The sequence below is a fragment of the Canis lupus genome, chromosome 22 (genome assembly GCF_011100685.1).
Source record: "Canis lupus familiaris isolate Mischka breed German Shepherd chromosome 22, alternate assembly UU_Cfam_GSD_1.0, whole genome shotgun sequence".
Lineage (NCBI taxonomy): Eukaryota > Metazoa > Chordata > Mammalia > Carnivora > Canidae > Canis > Canis lupus.
In genome coordinates this window covers 359,659-376,942 of record NC_049243.1, presented here as the reverse complement: position 1 = coordinate 376,942, position 17,284 = coordinate 359,659, and the positions used below count along the sequence as shown (strand labels likewise).

General features: G+C 41.0%; 1 protein-coding gene across 6 annotated transcripts in view; it reads left to right on the top strand.

Moving 5' to 3' along the window:
* WDFY2 (WD repeat and FYVE domain containing 2) overlaps positions 1-17,284 on the top strand; it is a 162,455-nt gene that overhangs the window by 61,476 nt on the left and 83,695 nt on the right. For 3 of the 6 annotated variants that reach the window (XM_038569406.1, XM_038569409.1, XM_038569405.1), the window contains exons 2-3: positions 5,195-5,262; positions 16,799-16,872. In XM_038569406.1, coding sequence (XP_038425334.1) covers positions 5,195-5,262; positions 16,799-16,872 — 142 coding nt within the window. Of the gene's footprint in view, positions 1-5,194; positions 5,263-15,295; positions 15,419-16,798; positions 16,873-17,284 lie in introns of those variants that run through there. The other 3 variants (XM_038569411.1, XM_038569410.1, XM_038569408.1) reach the window with 2 other exon arrangements.

Here is a 17,284-nt window from a genome sequence, read left to right as displayed (position 1 = left end):
TGTGTTGTCTTCCATTTACTGGCCCTCGCGCCCTGCCCATCCCTCCCAGGTCACCGTAAGCGCTGCAAGGGAGGCAGAGGAGAATGAGTCTAGCTTAGACAGCCAGCGTCTCTGCTGCCTTAGACCAACCTATTTTCATCCACCCAACAAATATTTATCATGTATTTGCCATGTGTGATGCACTCTGGCAGCCTCTGGGTAGATACTAGTGAGCAAGAAAAGATGTTCTTTATCGCCATGCTATTTTCTTATTTTTACTTTTCAGATAATAAAGACATTTACAAGCAGGTAAATCAAATAACAGATTGTGGCCAGGGCAATGAAGGAAGTAAATAGAGTGACAGATAACGCCGTCCCTCCAGAGTCAGCACTTCCTGAGGCTGCTACCCTCCTCCCGGTGGATGAGATTCCTTTCCTACATTGCCGTACAGGGATTTAAAATCCCTCAGAGCCCTTGTCATTCATGGTTGTCGTGATGTTTACTTGTTTGTCCACAGGGAGCTCCTGCACAGTGCCTGGCACGTAGCAGGTGCTCAGTACCTGTGAAAGAAATGCATAAGGGACTGGATGAATAGTTGATAGGATATCTTTGTAGATTGAGCAAAAAATCCCTTCACATGTTCAGCATGTTGGCAAGCCAGAAAGACCTTGGATCTTAAACTCTCCCAAGCTATGGTGGATTAGTGTGTTTTTTTTAAAAAAAAAGTGATAATAATGACAATAATAATAATCCTTGCCAATTATTGAGTGCTTCCTGTATGCTGTATGTCAAGTACCTTACGTTGAGGGGTGCCAGGGTGGCTCAGTTGGAATTGAGGATTCAACTCTTGATTTCTGCTCTGGTCATGATCTCAAAGTCATGAGATCGAGCCCCATGTCAGGCCCCGCACTCATCGGGCAGGCTGTTTGAGATTCTCTCTCCCCCTCTTCCTCCGTCCCTCCCCCCTGCTCATGTGCTCTCTTTCTCTCTAAAATAATAAAAAAAGAACCTTACATTTAATCTTTGCAACAACTTTCTGCCGAAAGTTCTAGTTATATTTTTCATCTTTCACTAACTAGGAACTCTTCGCTAACTTAAACACACCTCTGGTTTATTTATTTTTAAAAGTTTTATTATTTTGTATTTTTAAAGATTTTATGTAAAAATCTTAAATTTAAAATTTTAAATATTAATTTAAAAATTAAAAATTTATTCATGAGAGACACACAGAGAGAGGCAGAGACACAGGCAGAGGGAGAAGCAGGCTCCATGCAGGGAGCCAGCCCTATGTGAGACTCGATCCCAGGACCCCGGGATCACGCCCTGAGCCGAAGGCAGACACTCAACCACTGAGCCACCCCGGTGCACCAAGACACCTTTGATTTAAATGTTCAAAAAAAATTTTTTTTTAATTTTTATTTACTTACGATAGTCACACAGAGAGAGAGAGAGAGGCAGAGACACAGGCAGAGGGAGAAGCAGGCTCCATGCACCGGGAGCCCGATGTGGGACTCGATCCCGGGTCTCCAGGATCGCACCCTGGGCCAAAGGCAGGCGCCAAACCACTGCGCCACCCAGGGATCCCTAAATGTTCAAAATTGAGCTCATAATTCTCACCTCATGTCCTGCTCTTTTCCATTGTTCCTCATCTCTGAGTGACAGCCCCGTCATGTAGTTGGACAGACCCCAAACCTAAGGAAAGATGTTCCTTCCCTTCATCTTCTCTATCTGCTAACATGTATTCAGATCCTGGTAACAAAATCCATCTAACAGTGGCTTAGGGTAAAAGTAACGGAAATCCTCTCAGACATATCTAGAGTCCGTCTAAAGGGTTGGTGGATCGGGGTATTACTGAGGCCAGGCCCTTTCCATCTTCAACCCTGTTGACCTCAGCCTGTCTCCTCCTGTCCTCGAGCTTGTTGTCTCATGATCGAAGGTGGTTGCCTCAACTCCAGGCAAAGTCTGTATTGATTGTTCTTCTTAAATTTTTATTGCAGTGAAATTTGCATAACATACAGTGAACCACTTTAAAATTTACAATTTGGTGGCATTTAGTGCATGCACAGTGTGGTCTTAACCACCAACTATCTTTAGTTTCAAAACTGTGTCACGGGGGATCCCTGGGTGGCTCAGCAGTTTAGCGCCTGCCTTTGGCCCAGGGCGCGATCCTGGAGTCCCGGGATCGAGTCCCACGTTGGGCTCCCGGCATGGAGCCTGTCTCTGCCTCTCTCTGTCTCTATGTCTATCATAAATAAATAAATCTTTAAAAAAAATATGAAAAAAAAAAAAAAACTGTGTCACGACCCCATAAGTACCCACTGGGTAATTACTCCCCTTTTGACCCCAGCCTCATCCCCTGACAACCTCTAATCTTGCTGTCCCTACAGATTTGTCTATTCTGGACGTTTCATTGAAAAGAATCAAATGTTATGTGACCTTTTTTGTCTGGCTGCTTTTACGTTAGTGTAGTGCGTTTGAGGTTCATACAAGTTTAGCGTGTTATCAGTACTTCATTCCCTTTCATGGCTGATAATATTATATTCTGTCCATACGATTTGTTTATCCGTTCATCTGCTGATAGACATTTGGCGTGTTTATACCTATTGGCTATTGTGAATTGTGCTGTTATTGTTTGTTTTAAAAATTTTTGGGGGGGTAAATTGCAGTGTACCTACCATACAGTGTTATATTAGTTTCAGGTGTACAGCGTAGTGATTCAGCAGTTCCGTACATCACTCTGTGCTCATCAGGATCAGTGTACCCTTAATCCCTTCACCTGTTTTACCCACCCCCCACCCACCGTCCCTCTGGCAACTAACTACCAGTTTGTTCTCTATTTTTAAGAGTCTATTATTTCTTATATTCCCCGTATAAGTGAATGCAGATGGCATATGTCTCTCTGACTGACTTATTTCACCAGCAGTATCCTCTGCATCCATCCATGTTGTTACAAATGGCAAGAATTGTGCTTTAATGAACATACATGAACACATCCCTGTTTGCATACCTGTTTTCAATTCTTTTGAGCCGATACCTAGGAGTAGAAGTAGTGGGTCATGTGGTTTAACGCTTTTTGAGGAACTGCCAAGGTATTTTCAACAATGGCTGCGTCATTTTATATTCCTGCCAGCGATGTATGAAGGTTCCTATTTCTCTACAGCCTTTAGAACACTTACTTCCATTAAAAAAAATTATTGTAGCCTTTCTAGTGAGTGTGAAATGGCATCTTACTACAGTTTTGATTTGCATTTCCTATTGACCGGTGATGTTGAGCATCTTTTCATGTGTTTCTTGGTCACTTGTTTATCTTTTGGGAAATTTCTGCTAACGTCCTTTGCTTACTCTTTAATTGGTTTTCTTGTCATTTTGTCATTGTTGAGTTGCAGGAGTTTCTTACAGAGTATGAGCACTAAATCTCCCTCATCTATAGGATTTGCAAACATTTTCGCCCATTCTGTAGGTAGTCCTTCCACTCCCTTGTTGATGTCCATTGTTGCAGAAAAGTTTTGAATTTTTATGAGGTCTAATTTATTTATTTATTTTTTGTACTAAAGGCTGTGGCATCCAATTCAAGAATCCATTATTGAATGAATGCAAGGTCACGAAGATTTGCCTCCGTATTCTCCTTTAATAATTTCAGTTTTAGCTGCAATATTTAGGTCATTGATCTATCTCTTAAGTATAGATACTTAAGTGGGAAAGTATCCTGGCATCCTTGTCAAAAATTTATGATCCATAGATGTTGGAGCCTATCTTGATCCATATCTATCCTTATGCTAATAATACTGTGCTGTTATGATTACTGTAGACTTGCAGTTAAGTTTTGAAATAAGGAAGTAGGAGGTGTTCAACTTTTTCTTACCAATATCGTTGTGGCTGTTTGGGGCTTTTTGCAATTCCATATGGATTTGAAGATTGATGTTTCCATTTCTGCAATAAAAGCCATTGGAATTTTGATAGGGATTGCATTCAGTCTATAGATTGCTTTGGGGAGTGTTGTCATATATCTAGTCTTCCAATTGATGAACATGGATTGCCTTCCCATTTATTTGTATCTTTAATTTCTTTCAGCAACGTTTGTATTTGTGTCTGTGCAAGTCCTTTATTTCCTTTGGTATCAGGTAATGCTGGCCTCAAAGTTAAGTCGTCCTTCCTCTTTGTATTTTGGAAGGTTGAGTAGGATTGTTGTTTTTTCTTGAAATGTTTGATTGAATTCAGTGAAGCCATCTGGTCTGCACTATTATTTTTGATTACTGATTCTATCTTTTGACTTGTTACAGGCCTGTTGAGATTATTTCTTTTTGAGTTAGTTTTGGTAGATTGTGTGTTTCTGGGGATTTTTTCCATTTAATGTAGATTCTCAAATTTACAGGCATACAGTTCATAGCACGTTTCATTTCTTTTAGGGTAGTAATGTTCTCACTTTCATTTCTGATTTTAACTACTTCCATTCTCTTTGCTTTTTTGTAATCCATTTAGCTGAAGGTTTCTTAGTTTTGGTGACCTTTTCACAGAGCCACATTTTAGTTTCTCTGATTCTGTCTTTGGCTTTCTAATCGCTATCTTATTTTTCTCTGTTTTAATCTTTAATATGTACTTCTCTCTGCTGGCTTTGCGTTTAGTTTGCTTTTCTGTTTTTAGTCCCATAAAGCGTGAAGTGAGGTTGTTGATTTGAGATCTTTCTTTTGTTTTAATAAAGGCATTTACTATAAATGACCCTGCTTTCACTGCTCCTCATAAGTTTTTTTATGTTGTTTTTATTTTCATTCATTTCAATATATCTTCTGATTTTCCTAGGGATTCTTTTTTTCTTCTTTTTCTTTTTTCCCTAGTGATTCTTCTTTGATCCATTGGCTATTTGTGGTTATGTTGTTTAATTTCCACATATTTGTGATTTTTAGATGCTGCAAGCACCTAACTAGACCTATGAGTTCTAAAATAGCGATTCTGATGGCTTTTGCCAGCTTGATATTGGATTTGGAGTAGGGACTGATTTCTGGAACTTCCTACTCTGCCATTTCCTGTGATGTCACCTGTATTTATTTTTGTTGAGATAACAACATCCATAGTAAAATGTTGTACTAGCATATTCTAAAAAAATTTATTTAATTGAAGTTGATATGAATATAGCAAATATATTGAAATTACTTTTTATAAATTATTATCCCATGATTAAAAACACTATGATTTAACACACTTTTTTTCTTCTTGTAGGACCGTTCGTGTGTGGCTAAAGAGAGATAGCGGACAGTATTGGCCAAGCATATACTATGTGATGCCTTGTAAGTATCTCGATCTCTGTCTTAAAAAAATCAGACATGGACCCCACCTCCCTTTCCTTTCCAGATTGCCTTCTCTGTATCTTCTTGAGTAGGGATATCTGAGGGTTGAAAGTACCATATTAAGTCATTGTGGCTCTCAGTATGTAAAATAAGAAAATTGTTCTGATATTGACTATATATTCACAGTTTCTGAATAAGATTAATGGGAGAAGGACTACAGCACATAGTTATCTCAGATTATAGCTGTCTCCCTCTTTTCCAACTTTTTGTCTAACTTTTTTGTGGAGTACCTCCTTCAACATTTGAAATTTTGCCCTGTGATTACATTTGTGAAGTCAGTTTTTGCATTATTGCTATGTTATTCATTCAAATACAAGAGAGTCCACATGGACGATTTTTGTTCTCACAAGGATTTGCTTCAGATTGAAACATTCTAATGGGAGGTCAGTCTCATTTCCTCGAGCTCTTACATGCAATATATGTCCTTGTACTGATAAGTAGCTACTCTTTAAAAATCTATTTTTAAAAGATGCATGAGACTGATTCTTAGATTTGTGTGCTGGCAAAGTTCTCCTACAGGGAGAGAAGAGCTGGCTCCTCAAAGTAGGAAATTTCTTTTTAGTCTGGTGTTTTATTATTAAGTTAATGAAGTGTGGGCATCCTATTCCATGTTTCTTTGAGTATAAGATCATTATTTAAATTCATTATTAGTTATATTAGGAAACATTTCCCTGAGTCCCCTTCCTTCCAATCTTAATTAAAATTGATACCCTAGCAACACCCCTCAGGTTTGCTGTTTGGGCCCATAAACCCTCTGGCTTTCTGCAGTGTGCACCTCTTTCCTTGATAGAAGTATCCCAGTGTGAGAAGTATATACCACAGTGTACAGCCAAAATAAATTCATGCTAAATTGTAGATTAAGTTTATGCCTCTGGCAAAAGAATGCTGTAATAACTTCAGTAAGCAATTTTGCTTGTTTGTGAACAAATGAATTATTAAGGTTTTCTGTGATTTTTCAAATTATCTTTGAGGTTTTGCGTGTCTTTAGAATTTTTTAGGAAATATATGGTAATCATGAAGCTGAACCAAGTGTTCAGTCCAGCATTAGGGAAGAAGAAACTTCTTGTAATTTTTATATTGGCTCCTTAACCGTTGTGCCTCCAGCAGACAGCATTATATAGCGAGAGCCCCAGGTGAACTTGACCTGTGGCAGTGCTGAGGGCTCAGGTAAAAGGAGAGGGAAAGGAATTCTCTGATTGTTTTTTCTGATTTCTGAGTGATATAACCAGTCCTAGCTGTGATCTTGCTTTTTTCATCAAACTTGACATGCTATCTAACTAGAAGAGGTGGGGAAGGTCTTTAGTCCAGCCAGCTGAGAGTCGGCTCCAGACAATGTCACTCCCATGACCATGAAGACAGAGGAGAATCAGACCTGGGCAGAATGATGAGATCTCAGGGATGGTGAGCAAAGAATTTTCTTGAGGTGAACACGAATAGGAACCTCATGGAGACACAGGGTCCTAAGCAATTGCTTATCTGCCTCTTCCCCATACACACATCCAAATGCATTTTTTGCTGTCATTCTCTCTGATACTCTCTTTATTTGAATGTCACTGAGAATACAGAGAAGCCTCTAGTTGCATTTTTTATCATTGATTAAGCTGTATGAATAACTATGGGCTTGCTGTAGTTCCTACACCAGGCAAGTTGCTCAGTACGTAAATATTTATTGAAGACTTGAATCTGATAATAAAGAAGAGTACCTGAGAATATTATCAAACATTTTCCTAGTGATTGATCAGTCTTTGAGGAGGAGGACCCTTTGGTTATTTGCATATTTTGCATATGACCTTCTACCAAAGGGGGTGAAAAAGGCATCACTTTGCTTAATTAAAATGTGTGTGGGCTAACCACATTAGGGTCACCTGAGAACTTACTAGAAATGCAGATATTGGGTTCCATGCTAGATCTCCTGAGTCAGAATCTGCATTTTTAATAAGATCTCTAGGTGATTGTATGTTAGAGAAGATTGTCTTCTGGCATTATAGCCGACATTATAGCCTCTGATCCACTTACATGTGTTTATATGAACACATAGAAAGCCTCATGCACCTATACTATTGATTTATAAATACACAGATAAAAGTTAACATCATAAGTACACTTTCTAGTGGATCATTCCTGCATCCGTGCTCTGCACAGGACACTGAGCTAGTTGCCAGGGTTTGCAGAGGAGTAGGTGCATATGGTCAAGACGATTTCCATAATCTTTCCTTGGTCGGTGGCTCCAATACCACAGAGAGGCAAAAAAAAAAAAAAAAAAAAAAAAAATTTCAAAAGTCTGTGTTCATTACAATTGATCACATCCTGGCTTTTATGTTCCTAGGAATTAAGTGCGTTTGGATAACAGAGTAGCTGATCTTCGAGCAAGAGTCCGTTTTGTCGAACTCGAGAGAGGTGGAATCTTACTGCATAAGGAATTATGCTGTATTTGGGGGCAGTTAGAAAACCTGAAATACCTTTGGATTTCCAAAAGATTGTTTTGCATTTCTTTCTATTGAAAGGTGTTTCGTTAAGAGATTGCTTAGTAAACAGTTATGTGGTGTTAGTCACAAAATAAGTAGAAAGGTTGGGTGTATCTAGAGACTGTGACGTGGGCATCACAAGGCAGATGTGACTGTGATGGGTCTCAGGTGGCGAGTAATCAGTAGTGTTCCAAATCTAGAGGAGAACGTAAAGTATCCTGTACATGTAATATATGGCTTATTTGTGTATTTTGTTCATTAAAATACCATTTAATGTAGTGTTTGTCATGTTTTGGGTAGGACAGTAATGTTTTGTAGCATTAGGAAGAATTTGACATTTAATGGAGGGGAGGAAGCAGAAGGCTAAGGCGTCAGATGAGAAGGAACGGATGGCGAAGGCTAAGTGTGATGGTTGGGAGTGAGCCTGAAGGGCCGGGGAGGGTGAGAAGGCTGATGGATGTAGGGAGTGAGCAGATACATCATGATCAAAAACACACCAGCTTTGGGGATGTGTCCTCATTCCCTGTCTTGTCTGAGAAGCCCTGCTTCCCCTTTAGGTGGGAACCAGGAGAGACCAGACTTGCCTGCTTAAGGCTGTTGGCTCCTGAGCCAACCTGGTTTTCCCAGAATTTAGAATTTGGAGTAAGAAATGCTAGTTTCAGCCTCAGCTGGTCCCTTGAGCTGGGAACATGTAAACCTTATAGCTGTGGGGCATTCGTGTGCATAAAGAAACAGTGAAAGCTGATCCACTTAAAAGGAAGTATGAATCCGAGAGGAAGGGCCACTTGGTCAAGAGGGAGAGAAACCTAAACAGGTGATGGCTGAGGGTTTTTCTCCTCCTCCTCCCAACCTTCAGAAGCTCGACTCTGCTTCTGCCTTTGAATTCAAGAGATGTGCCCATTAGTGCTTACATCCTCTCCGGTGGGTTTGTGGTACTCGAAACTACGAGTTTCTGACTCAGGCTCGCCCTGACTGTGTACCTCCCAATTCCTGTCTATTCAGTTTCTCCTGGATCGCTCTGGTCTCTAAGAGCAAGGACTGAGCCGTGTCCTAATTGATGCCACTGTGATGTTGAGCTGAAAATAGTCTGGGAAAAGTAAGGGCAAGTAAAGAAGAAAAGCAGAAAGACTTGTCCCGTTTAATTTCTTTAGATGGTTCATTCGATAAATTTTAAATGTTTCTTCCATACTTAGCACGGTGTGATGTCCCAAGGATATGGTGGTTAAGTAGGACAGATGATTCCTGTCTTCATGGTGTGTACAGTCTGGGGGGTGGGGGGGCAGACCTAAAATAAACACCACTCACGCTGGGTGGTGTTATAACAGGAAACAGGCGTAATGGGAACCTGGTCACAAAGGTTCCTAAAGAGAGTCCCATTTAAAACCTCGCTGTCTATAGAGAATCTGGGGTGACTGATGACTGGTTTTGTACTTTCCTATGTGCCAATTTTTATGGATGAGTGAGAAATAAGAGCCTTTCCTTATCCAGTATTCTTTCAAAAAATAGTATCTTTTTGACATATCTCATGTGATAGCTGCTTATTGCCTATGACAAGATCAAATTACAAAGTACCCAGCTGGGACCTGCTTGAGCTTGGAAACCAGAGAGGGTTAGCCTTTCTGAGGGTATAGAGTTGAGGTTTCAGTCGTAGCCATAAATGATTATTTGTTCCAGGCTTCTAATAGGTACCATTTCAGCCACCACATTTGCATCTCTCTCTACAGAGGGAAAAAACAAAACGAAACAAAACATGAAAAGCATAGGCATTCCCATTTTCATGGTTGAGTTGTTTTAGATTTACTTTTTTAACTAGGTTTGCCGTTCATGGGGTCAGACAAAGGGATGGATGGAGGAGAGAAATCTCAAGCAGGAGCCAGGATGGCAGGTGTTTGAGATTTTGTTTACTGTATTAAAGTATTGGGTATCACGTCTGGGCGTCTATTGCCAGCTTTTCCCCCTGGGCACGGAGACTAGGTAAAGCAGCGCGGCTGCCAAAGATGGAGTGAATAGGGGGGTAAGAGGCGCGGAGCCTCGGGACTGAGGGTGTGTTGGACAATCGGAGAGCCTCTGTGGGTTCTGTGGCTGCCAGGGCTGGCAGGTGGAATTTACTTTGGCTTCCAAGTGTATGAATTTGTCCCCAAAGCAAAACAGTAGATGGTTTTTCAAAGGTACGAATCAGAGGCGCACCTAACACAGCAGCAGAATGACCTCTTCTTTCCAGCTCTGGGTCTTGGCATGGATGGGGGGTGGCGTTGGCCAGGGGGAGCCGCGCTCGGGCCCCCTCGGTTTTCACACAGGTGCAGCCACTTTACCGTTTGCTCGGCTAACTTAACGGATCGAATTCCGACCTCATTGAAAAACATAATTTTGAACTTCGAACTAAAAACGTCCTAGTTTTTATCCAAAGCTTGGTTGAAAGACTGTTTCTACGGAGGGCAGGCCGCGGGCTGCGCAGTCTCATCAGCAGCTCCCGGGCTGTAGCCCTCGGCGGGGATGCCTCGCGTCGTCGGCCCCCAGCTCGGTCGGCGGAGTGCGTGTGTGGGCGCGCTCTGGCTCTTTGGGAGGTTCTTGTCTCCCGCAGCACTCAGCCCTCCTCTGAGGAAGCACGAAGGTGTCTGGAGGCCCTTTGCTTTCTCCAAGGCAGCGCTCAGCCCCCATGTCCTACATCACGTTGGGACAACGCAGACGGATTACAGGCCCGACAGCCCGTCTCCGAGGCTGGGAGGGGAAATCCAGGCACCCGGGCCCGCAATCCCTGCCGTCTCCTCCTGGGCCTGCTCCAGCCTAGTTTTCTGTACGTATCACGAGGCGAGGAACATTGGGAGGGCAGCTCTGAGGGACCTGGTTCGCGGTCCTTACGGATAATGTGAGACACGGGCCTGTTACGTTCGCCAACAGATCTTTATTCTCATTTTCTTTGCTCTTTTTTTTCTTTCCTCCCTTTCTGTTCTTATACATCTTTTCCTTAGTTGTTATATTTTGCTTATTTCTATTGTTTGGTTTCATTGTGTCTGCTTTTTGAGTCATTTCAAATTCTTGGTGAAACGAGGTAGGGAATGCATTAAATTATCTTGGTTAAGACAGAGAGATCAAGTTTGGACATAGGCTTATGTTTACATTAAATTCACCCCAAACTATGTATTTTTTAAGATTGGAGTTTTCAAAATAGCATGTAGGTTGGAACCTGTGCCTGGGTGGGAAGCTGAAATTGGATTTTCATTTTTGTTGCCAATTTGCTGAGTCATTTCAGGCAAATCCTTTACAATTTTGCCTCCTCTGGAGCCAGATGGATAAACTGTCCATTTCCTTTGATCTCACATTTGCAAAAATATTTTGGTTATCAGTTATGTTAAATTAGTAATTTACAAAGTACTTTCAGGTTCTTGGTATCTAGCAATATAGACTGTCATTGCTGATCGGAACCCAAGGGGGACCAGGAAAAGATTGAGCGGTTTGTGAGGTTGTGGCTAGATCAGTTTCCTTTTCCTGTGTGTTGGGACTTTAGCTCTGCAGCAACAGATAACTCGAAATTGAGGATTTAGAAAATTAAAATGATTACTATGTTCATATGCTGTACACCTGGGATGGAAACGTGTCATTTTATATGTAAATTGCAAATGTCGATTTTCCCACTGGCCAAAGGATTTTCTGTACTTAAAGACAATGGATGGAGCTGGTTTGTGTGTTGTCCCACCTCTTCTACTGGGTTTATTGGAGTTTTGGGGGAAATTCATGTGGTTAGAGTAGTGATAGAAAGGAATTTAAAATAATGAATTTGACAGTTCTGTTTTCATAAGGTAGTGATTGTTTTGGTGACTTGTAGACAACATCTTTAACTCCATTGAGGGACTTTCTTGGTAGCCTGGGGGGTGTGGGTGTAATTGGGAAATGCTCATCATATTATTTTATACCTTATTTCAAAGAACTCCTTGGTTCTTAGTTGTGAAGTATATTGCTCCTTTGTTGGTTTCTTTTTGGTATAGGTTATGTTGTGGAACCATCGGTAAAAGCAATTTACTATTTTTACCATTTACGTTTTCAAAAATAATTATGTAATATGATCTTTTTTTTTTGTAATATGATCTTCTAATTCTGTATTTACTAAAAGAAAATATGCCCAAGGGACTTTTGTTTTTTAACGGAAATGGAAACGTGGATCATCCAAGGTAGAAATAACATGTTCATCAATCAGAGTAATCACAGCGTTTATTTAGCACACTCTTGCTTGGTTTTCCTGTGACAGGATATTTCAGAATTCTGTTGTCCTTAGATCTTAAACTGATAGTTGAGACTTAAAACTTGTTGGGAGAAAAAGTGACCACTGCTAATCCATTAATTTTGCTGATGTTGCTCAGACTAAACTCAAGGGAACCAAGTGGTCAGTTTTAGTAGAGTGCATAAAACACTTGAGTGGAATGAAAAATGATTTTTAATGCTAGGCAATTGGAGTCCTGAATAGAAGTGTTTCTCATTAAGTAAAACATGGGTTGACTATGGTAAAGCCAGTAAGCACGGTCCTGTGGCAAACGGGACTGAGTGAAAGCGTGTCCACGAGCTCCCGTCTACACGCGGCGCTGGGCTGCTCCTTGAAGTCCTTCTGTAGGATCCTGAAATCCCACTTGATGGGGTGCCTTTAACCCCTCCAGGTGTATTCAGGGAAGTGCTATCGTTTGTTTAGTTTTAAAGTGACCCCCAGAGCATCCCAGAAAGATGAGTGTGTCCCGCCACGTAATGCCTTTCCAGGCCTTATATCAGGTGATTGAAATCCACTGCTTCACCTTCATGAAGCTGCTGTTTTTTGGGACAAAAGTCCCAACCAATAAGCAAAGGACAAAAGAACTCAGTCGTAAAATGAAAAAGATACAAATAGCGGAAGTTAGGTAACTTTCCCCCCAATAAGAGTATTTTGAAAATGCTTTTTCTTAACTTTATTTTTTTTAAAAAAGCAAGAGCAACATCTTTTTGAGACCATTTGAAGGACAGAAATATTTGAAATACAAGTAGTCAGTTTCTCTGTAATCCATTTAATGACTAACTGTTGAGGTTGATGTTGGTCCCTTGAGTTCCCTTTGTCTGGGGCTTAGATCTCTTGAGCTTTTCTCTCTTCAAATTATATGGTTTTTAATATAGTGACCCAGACTGGGATTTCTCTTTATTTTACTTTTCCCTAAACCCTAAGCTGAATACCTGCCTGAAACTACAAAAATTTCACTTAAAAAATGCTCAATGTTATGAAAGTGTTTAATTTTTAAAATAAGATATTGACAGGTCATCAAGATCTACAGTCCTGATACTTAATGTAAGAGACTCTTATCTTTCATTATTCACAGACCTGCACAAATTTCTTTGCCGACTTATTTTTATCTTTTATTATCTTGCTTCCTAAAATTTTGCCAAATATATTTCTTTTGGCTCAGTTGGAAACAGAAAAGAGGGATGCCAGGTCTTTTTTTTTTTTTTTTTTTCCCTAAAGATTTTATTTATTCATGAGAGACACAGAGAGAGAGAGAGAGGCAGAGACACGGGCAGAGGGAGAAGTAGGCTCCATGCAGGGAGCCTGACGCGGGACTCGATCCCGGGACTCCGGGGTCATGGCCTGGGCTGAAGGCAGGGCTGAACTGCTGAGCCCCCCCGGGTGTCCCCAAGATGACAGGTCTTAATCAGAGAGCATGGAAATGCATTTTCGTACTATTTTATTAGGAATAAACTGTGGGCATTTTTTTTCTTGGGTTTTAGTAGACATGTTGGGGCAAACATAGGAAGCTAATGAGAGAACATCAACAAGACCAGTGGCAGGGCCGTGAATTCCAGGTATTGGGTCTGTGTAGGAGCAGACCCAGGCAAACCGCACGGATGGTCTGTGCGCGAGGACCTGGCAAATGGGGCTCGCCCCACAAAGCTCGCCAGGTGTGCTTATCCTTTCTCGTGGGGAAAACAGTTAAAGGTTCATGTTGAGTGTCATGCTACATTGATGTCCTCTGGAGTCGAGGGCTGCAGCTCGATGCAGGTCGGCGGAGGGGCTGTATTGGAATTGTTGGGTCTGGCCCTGCCCGGTGGGAGAACGGGAGGCTCCCGGCCATTTGGTCTCTCACCTCAACTCTCAGCCACCAGATAGTGAACTATTTTGTATCACTTAAAGCTGAATTCCTATCTGTGAAATATCCCATACCACATTTGGGTAACCTAGCTACAAATACCGTGCTTAAATCATATTTTGTTTGTTTCTTCTCTAACCCTTCCTGTCAGGAGCCCTTTTACCATTTGGCCGGAATTACCGTTACTTTACTGTATTGTACTGTCCTTCCGCAGACAGTTTTGCCCCCTTGATATTTTCTCACGTGGATAGGAGCCCATTTTTGAGCCATAAGACTAGTCTTTCAGATGTTGCTTTTTTGTTAATTTCTGGAGTTGAAGTTAGAAGGATCTCTGTGTCAGTCTAGCTACTCCTCTGCTTCCCACAAGGAAAGATGTTTGCTGTAACAACAAATACGGGCATCAGTATTCTTTTCAGTCCACTCCCTTCTTGGCCCTGCCAGGGTCTATGGGAACCAAGTGAGGGCCTGTCCCTGTGACAGTGTCACAGTTGGGAAATGGTTTGAGGAGCCTCATAAGGCTCGCCTACCAGAAGTCTTTCCTGCACACACACACACACACACACAGGCTGACTTGCTGTTTTACCATTGGTGCCCCCTTGGAGGGGTGGTTTGGTCTTTAGGGGCGTCTGGAAGCTAATGGTCTTTAGCTCTGGCAATCCCCTGTCTAGAAGAACCATCCTGGGTTTCAAGCATATGGCTTCTAGAACAACAGGATTTCTAAATTTCTTTTGTTTATGTGACCCTAAGGGAAAGATCTTTTCCTTTTGGATTCTGAATTCTGGTGGTGTTTCTTACCGTAAACATAAAGTGATTTGGACTCTAATGGTGACATTACAGTTCCTGTACATGGTTGGTGCCACAATCTATAAACTCCATGATGGCAGCTATAGCTCCTTGTATATCATTATATCATATGCCTGGAACATAGTAAGCATTCCAAATTTTTCTTCAAAATAAGAAATTTAGTAAAGAGGGGAAGAAATCCAGGAATAAAGAAATAGCAGTATAGATGTCAGCGTAGCCTGTGCAGTGTTGTAAAAAAGTCATTTAAGTCACGTTCAGAGATCAGTGGGTTTTCTTTACATAACCAGATATGAACTTTGGAGGAAATCACACAGAAAGACTTTTATATGGTCAGGCAGAGGCAGCTAAAGTGATAAGGTTATTCTTGACTAGTTTATAGCCCTTTGGGCGGCAATCAAGTGGTACTTCATATGCTCATGCTTATATCCTAATAAACCATTAGCTATTTAAAACTTTTAACAGTAATAGCAGAATAATAAGATCAAAGACAGAATCATAGAAATACTCTTGTCACACAAATACAAAACCTGTTTCATTTCTCCGTGTACATTTTTAGGTGTTGATATACTTGATGTAGTTGTAATCACATTATTTTTCTCTTTTTTTCAGCAAATATGATAACTTTCCAATCAAGTTGTTAGATCTTAATTCTGAACGCACGTTACAAGCTTATGAGACCTGGCATCTTAACACCTGCCTAGAAATTGTGCCAACATAGTTTATGGGCCACCGGTGAGAAAGACTGACTTCTTTAGAGCAGCACATTAAATACCATTTGACTGCTTTTTTCAGCAGTGTACTTTCGGGAATCCATTTTAATTTTGTGGCTCATCAGAGTGAAGATATCCTGCTGTACTGGTGGAAGTCGTGGGAGGATTATTTTCTGTGTTTCCATTTTCTGAATATATCATGATTGAAAATTAGAAAAAAGTAAATACTTGATACAGTTTGGAAGATCTTTTCTGTTCAGGGTCCTCTTATAGGGAACAAAAAGAATGTTACCAAGTGATGTGTTTATGAAGTGGCTCTGTCAGTAGAACTTGAAATTCTTTTGTAGTTTAGAGGCAATCTAAGTTGGGTATTTCAAAATAGGATTGTGTGTTTGAATTATGTCTTTGAACCTTCTCCAACTTTTTCTTCCTGTGTGACCTTGAGTAAGACATCTAATCATAGCAGTAGAAAGCAGGAATAAAGATATCTGAGGCTGATTATGATGATGAGCAGTTTGTGATCTACTGGGCTGTGAAGGTGGAAGAGACATTTAAAATTTGCGTTGGACTCGTTTATCGAACAGCGATTTCAGTTGGGATAAACTGTCAACACGTCCCATTCTTACGAGCCAGTGTAGACGGAGGAGGCAGGGACCTGGAAGCTGTGTGTTCAGCAGGCACTTCTTGGCCACGCTGGCTTCCAGGCATGCTTAGTTTACTTAGGCTCAGGTCTACTCAGGTAGTAGCCAATTCTGCGGAACAGGGAGGCCCTATCCAGACTTGATATTTTTTCCAGTAGAGCCTGGCCCTGTGTCCGGTTGGTTCTCCCTCAAATTGAGACAGAGCCTCAGTTTTTTTTTTCCCAATTAACAGCCTTCAGTGCTGAGAGTAAAAGATTTCTGTTAGTCCACATGCCCTGAGTCAATTCAGAATCACAAAACAGATTTTTATACTAGTATGTGTATGTCAGGGGAGGAGGGAATTATAAGATCTTTTTTTTTTTTTTTTTCCGCCTAGTTGAGAAAAGATAGGTTGTTTGTATTACAGATGGAGTTTGAGTGGAAGAGAGAGACCGGAGACAGCGATTACACAGCACAAAATATTGTTAATGTAGCCACGCGCGTTTAGATTCCATACTGACGGAACAGCTGAGACCAAGCCCCCTGGAACTAGTCCAGTTTGAGAATATCTTACTTGTTATTTTCATTAAAAGGGTAACTGAAAAACTAGGGGTTGGTTGTAAAATTACTGTTTTTATTTTTTGGTGAGTGGGTGTTAAATGAACTGTTTTTCAGGAAATAGTGGGGGAAAAAATAGCCACACACTTTTAGCTAGTTAGTCACTCCTGAATCAATGAGAATCATCATTTTGTTAATTTCATCAACATGTTCATTTCTTTCAGCTCCATGTTCATGCATGTCTTTTAACCCGGAAACAAGAAGACTGTCCATAGGTCTAGACAATGGTACAATCTCAGTAAGTACACGTCAATAAGATTTCCAGTTGAAATACTTCCCTTCCCGTGGAGTATGCATATGTGTATTGTGATGAAAGTTATGTATTAGTTTTTTTCAAACTGACAAATTAATTTTCTTGCTAAGTGAAGTGGACATTGCAGTGCAGCCGATTACGGTGAGGGGTAGGGCGTCTCAGTTTAAACGTTGACAAGATTCAGCTTGCCTCGCCGTGGACACAGTGGCTAGGAGAGGACTTTGTGAGGCCAGTGAGCGAGCTGCTTGAGTCTGTGAGTGAGTGAGAGCCCGCAGTCATCAGATGGCTCATCATGGTCCTTCGGTCACATGCTTCCTCGACCAGCGACAGAACACAAGGGAAATGTCTTCTTTGACCCGCATGTCTGATCTCTGATACTTGATGTTTTCCTCCTTTC